The sequence below is a fragment of the Tachysurus fulvidraco genome, chromosome 5 (genome assembly GCF_022655615.1).
Source record: "Tachysurus fulvidraco isolate hzauxx_2018 chromosome 5, HZAU_PFXX_2.0, whole genome shotgun sequence".
Taxonomy (NCBI): domain Eukaryota; kingdom Metazoa; phylum Chordata; class Actinopteri; order Siluriformes; family Bagridae; genus Tachysurus; species Tachysurus fulvidraco.
This window is the reverse complement of record NC_062522.1, coordinates 33,735,830-33,744,065: the sequence shown is the minus strand read 5'-3', so window position 1 is coordinate 33,744,065 and position 8,236 is coordinate 33,735,830. Positions and strand designations below refer to the sequence as shown.

At 45.9% G+C, this 8,236-nt stretch overlaps 1 protein-coding gene across 5 annotated transcripts; it reads left to right on the top strand.

Annotated features, from left to right (window-relative positions):
• The first annotated feature begins 382 nt into the window (after window positions 1-382).
• On the top strand, window positions 383-7,309 carry LOC113656879. Of its 5 annotated transcripts, none has more exons than XM_027168312.2 (7): window positions 383-521; window positions 1,138-1,244; window positions 2,246-2,353; window positions 2,475-2,579; window positions 3,035-4,904; window positions 5,474-5,524; window positions 5,775-7,309. In XM_027168312.2, the coding sequence occupies exons 2-7, from the start codon at window positions 1,143-1,145 to the stop codon at window positions 6,029-6,031; spliced, it is 2,493 nt and encodes an 830-aa protein (XP_027024113.2). In that variant the 5' UTR covers window positions 383-521; window positions 1,138-1,142; the 3' UTR covers window positions 6,032-7,309. The 5 variants fall into 5 exon arrangements, with proteins under 5 accessions (XP_027024113.2, XP_027024115.2, XP_027024114.2 ...); XM_027168314.2 differs by having other exon boundaries at window positions 388-538; window positions 5,479-5,524; window positions 5,775-5,867; XM_027168311.2 differs by having other exon boundaries at window positions 389-538.
• The last annotated feature ends 927 nt before the right edge of the window (window positions 7,310-8,236 follow it).

The following is an 8,236-nucleotide window of genomic DNA, read 5'->3' as shown; positions in this document are numbered from 1 at the left end:
GAGTGTATGTGTGTGTGAGTGTGTGTGTGATTTGTTTATGGTGGTAAAGTGAGTTGATCTGTGTGTCAGCAGCAGCCACACAGTTTTACACAAAACACAACCTCAGACACAAAACCACAATAAATACAATATAATAAGACACCAAACTGTACAACACACACACACACACACACACACACACACACACACACACAATATTTCATTACAGATCAAATCTCATGCTATTAAAGTTAAAATATAAGACACACACATTCCTGAGAGGTATTTGTGTCTCTGAGCTCCAGGAGAAACCCTGCAGTGTCCTGTGTTTATACTGAACTTTTATTTTGAAAATGTGTTCACATGCAGGAAGTGACAGGAAGTGTGTGTGTGTGTGTGTGTGTGTGTGTGTGTGTGTGTGTGTGTGTGTGTGTGTGTGTGTGTGTGTGTGTGTGTGTGTGTGTGTGTGTGTGTGTGTGTGTGTGTGTGTGTGTGTGTGTGTGTTTTCTCTCCTCTCTGCATCTCTTATGGGCTCCTCGAAGGTAAAAGGACGTTGACGGTAAACTACAGTGTTTAATGTTGACATTGTTGTCGTTATAAACCGCTTTGCTCTCGTTTCTCTTCTCCGTTTCACCGCCATGTTTCAGCCTGATTCTGGCTTTTGTTTGACTGTTTTGCTCCATTTACAATCACAGTGAGACTTTACAGATCATTACAACAGCAGTGTCCATTTTATATCTGTACTAAATATGTTTTAATTCGGTTTTATATAAAAAACAACAACAACAGATAAATAAGAAAGTGATTATTCTGGATTAGTACTGATGATTATTACAGACGTAACCGTGCTTATGTAAATAACCGCTAGGGGGCGCCGACTCACAGAGGGATATTCTGTAGTGCGCATGCGCAACCTTCAGCAAAGTCAAGACGTGACAGTGATGTAGTGTTTTTAGGATGAAGTCACTTAGTGCTGTTGTTCTGATCAGGAGCACTCAGCTACACAAAGTCTATTATACTGTTATTAACATCTTATTACCAACTTATCCACTGACTTCTGAATGTTCTTATTGTTTTATTAACATGTGAATGTGTGTGAACATGACAGAGTTGTTTACACTGAGTGTGTTATTAATGTGTTGTAATGTCATGTTACAGATAATATGGAGTTCCACAGAGCTGCAGACATCAACACTCAGTGGAAACCTCCGCTAGACTACAGCACAGCTACATCTACATCTACAGACAAGTGTGTCACTCAACAGGTAACACACACACACACACACACACACACACACACACATCTACATCTACAGACAAGTGTGTCACTCAACAGGTAACACACACACACACACGCACACACACATCTACATCTACAGACAAGTGTGTCACTCAACAGGTAACACACACACACACATCTACATCTACAGACAAGTGTCACTCAACAGGTAACACACACACACACACACACACATCTACATCTACAGACAAGTGTGTCACTCAACAGGTAACACACACACACACATCTACATCTACAGACAAGTGTCACTCAACAGGTAACACACACACACACACACACATCTACATCTACAGACAAGTGTCACTCAACAGGTAACACACACACACACACACACATCTACATCTACAGACAAGTGTCACTCAACAGGTAACACACACACACACACACACACACACACACACATCTACATCTACAGACAAATGTGTCACTCAACAGGTAACACACACACACACACACACACACACACACACACACATCTACATCTACAGACAAGTGTCAGTCAACAGGTAACACACACACGGACACAGACACAGACACACACACACACACGGACAGACACACACACAAACACACACACAGACACACACACACAAACACACACACACACACGCAAACACACACAGGCACACACACAGACACACACACACACACACAGTCACACACACACACGGACATACACACACACACACACACAAACACACACACACTGACACTCAAACACACACACACACACAAACACACACACACAAACACACACACAGGCACACACACATAGAGACACACACACACAAACACACACTGACACACAAACACACACACACACACACACACACACACACACACACAAACACACACACAGGCACACACACATAGAGACACACACACACACACACACACCCCTAACACTCTCATGTCTCCCTAACAGACGAGTGTAGCGAGTGACATTTAGCTGGTTCTCTTCCACAGGTCTCAGACTGCAGCTCTCACACAGAGACCACCGACTCAGACGGGTTTCTGTCCAAACCTGAAGTGGACAGTGAGGAGTTTTCCAGTTCAGACACCAGCAACCAGCAGGTACATTAGTTACAGGTTATTAATGTGTATGCTGGTTATGTGAAGGTCAGAGCTGACGTTAAAGTGTAATAAACACTGTAATGTTTCTCATCTCATGTTCATGCACTCGTTTATTTTACAGGATCTGACGAGCGCTCATGCCTCCTACTCCAGATTAAACATTTACTCCTCAGAAGACAGCGATGAAGACGTCTGTGCCTCCAGGCTGAGGAAGACTAAGAGCATCGTACGTTTCTGTCTTTTATTTAATTTATACGTCAGCAGGACGCAGCGTGATGAAGTCGTGACCGAAAGTGAAGAGCAGACGTTCTTCTGATTTAATAAATCTGTCTGTCAGTAAACACACTGTGATGTCCACCAGGTGCCAGTGTTCGTTTCACAGAGTCTGTTCATTTGACTCGAGTCACCGATAAGAGTCGACTCTTTCGAGCCTTGTTCGACTCAGTGCTTTTGGTACTAAAGTTTGTGTTGAATGAAATGTGTTTAATAATAATAGTAATAATAGTTTAGTGAGAGTAATATCGCCACCTACTGGGCCAAAAAATGGGGACGCACTTAAGTGGGTTAAAGCCGACTGGTGAATATTTTAAGGACAAATAGTCATTAATAATGGACAGTAGAGTCTGATTATATCCAGTTAGTGTGCAGATGATCGGACTTTTTCTTCTCCTCCGTCTTCAGTTGGACGACTTGTTTACCGACGAGTCGAACGACTCTGCGTCAGACAGCGGAGAGGATCTTCCTTCAAAGCCCGGAGACGAGAGCGAGGAGAGCGACTCGGACATCAGCGAGCGTCCTCGACCGAGAGCCAGTACTCACCGGAGGTCAAAGGTCGACCGCGTGGCTGTAAACAAGACGGAGAAAACGGAGGACGGGAGGAGGGTGTATAATAAAAAGCACTACTGCTTGTTTTGCTCGAAACCTTTCAGTAAAATCGCGAGACATTTGGAGGACGTTCACTCGAAAGAAGAGGAAGTCTCGAAAGCGTGCAGTTTCCCAAAAGGCTCCAAACAGAGGAGGATTTATCTGGACGAGCTCCGACTCCGAGGGAACTACATCCACAACATCGCCGTGCTGAAGTCTGGGAAAGGCGACTTGATCCCGTATAAACGGCCGCGAGGGGAAATGAAAGCGAGCGACTTCATGCACTGCCCTCACTGTCAGGGCTTATTCACCAAAAAAGTCCTGTGGAGACACATGAAGGTGTGCAAGCTGAGTCCTAAAGATTACGTCCCCAAGCCCGGGAAGAACCGAACGCTCTCTCTGTGCGCCGCCACGCAGCCGGTGCCCCGCAACATCAGCCCCGAGCTGTGGAAGATCTTAAGCGTCATGGTCTCGGACGACATCACGGACGCCGTAAAGAACGACTGCTGCGTCATCCAGATGGCGGAACACTGGCTCCGGAAGAGCGGAGAGTCTCCCAACAGTCAGTGCTTCATCCGGCAGAAGTTACGGGAATTGGGGAAGCTGCTGCTCAGCGGGCGCAAAGTGACGTCTCTGAGGAAGCTGGAGGATTTTATAGACCCGTACAACTGCATGCAGGCGGTGGAAGCCGTGCGGCACGCGTGCGAGTACAACAGCGAGAAGAACACCTACAAAATTCCCTCGCTCGCTAAAAAGCTGGCCATTTGTCTGGCGCAGCTGAGTCGCCTCATACGGACTAAAGTGGTGATGCCGAAAAACGTGAAACTGGCGCGGAAACTGCAGAACTTCCAAAAAATCCACGAGGAACGCTGGAACGATCTGCTGTGTGCGACGGTGCTGAGGAACTCCGAAGACGAGGAGGTGAAATTCAAACCTCCGACGCTGTTGGCTTTCACGGAAGACGTTCAGAAGCTCCACGGCTTCCTGGACAAAGCGCAGGACGAGTTCACGGCGCTGTTATCCGCCGAGTCCTCCACGAAACACTGGTCGGATTTGGCCAAGGTCACGCTGACGCAGATCATCCTGTTCAACCGGAGTCGTGAGAACGAAGTGGTGAGCATGACGCTGGACACGTTTCTATCTCGAGATAACTCCGATCCTGCCACAGACATCGACTGGGCTCTGACCGAGGTGGAGAAACAGCTCTGCCGCCATTTTTACAAGATCGTCATCCGGCGAGACGGAGCGCGTCCCATCCCCATCCTGCTCACGCTGAAAATGCTGCGTGCGCTGCAGCTGCTGGTGGAGAAGCGAGAATCCTGCAGCGTGATGAAGGACAACACCTACGTGTTCGCGCGGCCCTCGGCCTCGTCTCATTTCAGATGCTCCGACTGCGTTCGAGGCTTCGCCTTGATTTGCGGAGCGAAGGATCCTCAGGCGCTGACGTGCTGGAAGTTACGCAAGCGAATGGCCACGTTGTCCACTGTGCTGAATCTCGGAGATCCGGAAATCAACCAGTTAGCAAGCTTTCTGGGACACGAGCTGATCGTCCAGGATGAGTTTTATCCCCTGCATGAAAGGACACTACAGCTAGCAAAAGTGCACAAAGTGCTAACGGCCATGGAGCAGGGGCGCATGATGGAGTTCATGGGCAAGAACTTCTCAGATATCGACGTTCAAGCTGACGGTATGTTCACTTATTTACTCTCTGACCTGTTCTTGTACACACAGATTCATTCACACTCAAAATCATTTATTTACTCAACAATTGATTCACTGATTCACTCACTCACTGATTCACTCACTCACTGATTCACTCACTTATGATTCACTCACTCACTGAATCATTCACTCACTCACTGATTCACTCACTTATGATTCACTCACTGACTGATTCACTCACTCACTGATTCACTCACTTATGATTCACTCACTCACTGAATCATTCACTCACTCACTGATCCTCTCACTGATTCACTCACTCACTGATTCACTCACTTATTCATACACTGATTCACTCACTCACTGATTCACTCACTCACTGATTCCCTCACTGATTCACTCACTCACTGATTCACTCACTCACTGACTCACTGTCCTGTTTACACTAAATGTTAAAGCTTTACATTTTGTCAGTAAGACATGAAAAAAAAAAGTAAAAAAAATTAAATTTTAAATGAATAAATTGCAGAAAGGCTGAATATGTAAATAGTAACAATCCTTCAATTCAATTCTTCTGATGTTCTCCTTCTGTAGAGAAGGTTGATCTGAGCAGTGATAAAGTGAAGAAGAGCTGCGAGTGTTCAGGTGCGTCCACACGTCTGTCTCTCAGAACTAAAGGACACATTCTTTACTCCATGGGTTCATTAGATATCAGTTATGTTTAAAGTATGTACATATTAATTAGCTGAGACTCGGAGTGTTCAGTACTAATCACCTGCCAACGAGCAACAGACCAATCAGGAATTAGAACATTGTTTGTATTATTTATTGCTTCATTTGAATATTATAATTACTTCCTCGTCTTATTCTCTCGTCCTGTGTATCCTGTCCGTAGGCGTGTTTCCAGGAATGTATCCGGGGAAAAAAGGACCTCAGAAAAAGAGGAAAACGTGGAGCGGGCCTGAGATCCAGGCTGTGGAAAAGCACATGAAGGATTACATCACTTCCTGTCGAGTCCCAGGCAAAGCGGCGTGCGAGAACTGCATCAGCGCCGAACCTTTAACGCTCAAAAAGAGAGACTGGCAGAGCGTCAAGTTCTACATCTACAACCGCATCATGGCTCAGAAGAGAGACTCCAGCCACAAAGTCTGAGGAGTTTTAAATGTATTAATAAAAACACGATGCTCTTAGTTTCAAAATGCAGCATTAAAAACGTGCTCACTGCTTAAAGGTGTGTGTTACGGTATCACAGGGGGCGTGGCTTATAGGAGCTGGGAAATAAGTCACTTAGCCTCGGCTCAGCGTCTGTAGCTACAAGACTAAAGTGTCTAATGAACATCAGACCTGCACTCAGTTATTGTGTGAGTAATGTTGTACTCCACGCTCACGCTAGGGGGCGACGTGTCTCACGTGATGCTTGTGGCTTGTGGGCGTGGCCTGTCTTCACTAACGCTAGCTAATGCAACAGACCCGGCGGAGACCCCAGTGACCATCAGAGTCTCTCCATCAGCTCCACTTCCTCTCAGCTAAAGTCACCTTTACTTCTAATCCTTTGACTTAAAAGCACTTCTCCTGACCAATCAGCTCACACACACGAGACCAGGATGTTGGTGAGCGACGTGTTGAGGCAGGTTCGGGGTCTACGGTTCTGTGTAATAGCTGCATCACGCATTTATGTTGTCTTGGTAACAGTGTGGAAGCAGCCAATCGAAATTCAGTGTTTATCGCCACCGTAGCGCTCACTGTGTGTGGCGTCGTGTCCCATAATTATTATTATTATTATTATTATTATTACCATCAGCAGCATCAGTTCGACTCATCGTTTATAATCCTGTCTTTTCTTTTTCCCCAACTGACTCTTTCCCCAACTGACTCTTTTTCCCAGCTGACTTTTTCCCCAGTTGACTCTTTTCCCAGCTGACTTTTTCCCCAGCTGACTCTTTCCCCAACTGACTTTTCCCAGCTGACTCTTTTCCCCATCTGACTCTTTCCCCAGTTGACTCTTTTCCCAGCTGACTCTTTTCCCAGCTGACTCTTTTCCCAGCTGACTCTTTTTCCCAGCTGACTCTTTTCCCCATCTGACTCTTTCCCCAGCTGACTCTTTTCCCCAGCTGACTCTTTTCCCCAGCTGACTCTTTTCCCCAGCTGACTCTTTCCCCAGCTGACTCATGTATTTACAGTACAGTGTTGTGTGACATCATGAAGGTGTAAACGTTCACCTGTCTGTCAGATTTGTGTCTGTAATAGAGCTGTAGCTGTACATTCAGATGTAATGAAGCTTTTGTTACACGTTCTGATGGTATTATCACACACACACACACACACACACACACACACACACCATCGTTACAGCTACACTGCATGACTTTTGTTTCTTTATGTAACACCAAAACTTTACACTATTTCATAATAAATACAATTAACACTCTCCATCCTGTGCTGACTCGTTGGGGGGGGGGGGGGGGGCTGTGTCCGTGGGTGAGTGTGTGTGTGTGGGTGAGTGAGTGTGTGAATGTGTGTGTGTGTGTTTGAATGTGAATGTGTGTGTGTGGGTGAGTGAGTGTGTGAATGTGTGTGTGGGTGAGTGAGTGTGTGAATGTGAATGTGTGTGGGTGGCTGTGTCTGTGAGTGAGTGTGTATGTGTGTTTGAATGTGAATGTGTGTGTGGGTGAGTGTGTGTGTGCGCGTGTGAGTGTGTCCGTGAGTGAGTGTATGTTTGTGTGTGTGTGTGAGTGTCTGAGTGAGTGTGTGTGAGTGTATGTGTGTGTGCGTGAGTGTGTGTGTGAGTGTATGTGTGTGTGAGTGTGTGTGTGTGTGTGTGTGTGTGTGTGTGTGTGTGTGTGTGTGTGTGTGTGTGTTCTGGATTCTGATTGGTTGTAAAGTTCACATCACAGATTTATATTACTGCACCTGTTTGAACACATTATGGTCGCTATGGTAACAGCCTCTCGCTCCCCCGATGATGAACAGATGAATATTTAAAGGTTAAGACGAAGATTTCTGGAAGGAAAACTTGTTTATGTGACTTGGATGGAAGGAGCCGTCAGTGTCAGTGACCGGGTTTCACTCCGTCACACACAACAGACTGTTTACACACGACGTCGCCGCTAATCAACTGAATAACACCTTTATAAACATCATCACCATGGTTACGGACCTGCTGTGTTTCAGTGGATTTGCATGAGGAATGATCGATACGACAAGACAGTAAAAACACAGGCGATGACACACACACACACACACACACACACAAACGCACACACACACACACACACACACTTGATCTTGGCTGCAGCATCTGTAAGAGTCTCTTTAGTTTTATTCTTTATTTACAGTGAAGTTTTATATTAATGAGTC

Bases quoted from the DNA above. Each gene is read 5' to 3' on its own strand.
- LOC113656879 (XM_027168312.2), top strand. From the start codon at position 1,143: ATGGAGTTCCACAGAGCTGCAGACATCAACACTCAGTGGAAACCTCCG. The intron at 2,354-2,474 runs GTACATTAGTTA...TTTATTTTACAG, and splicing joins CAGACACCAGCAACCAGCAG to GATCTGACGAGCGCTCATGC. The intron at 4,905-5,473 runs GTATGTTCACTT...CTCCTTCTGTAG, and splicing joins TATCGACGTTCAAGCTGACG to AGAAGGTTGATCTGAGCAGT.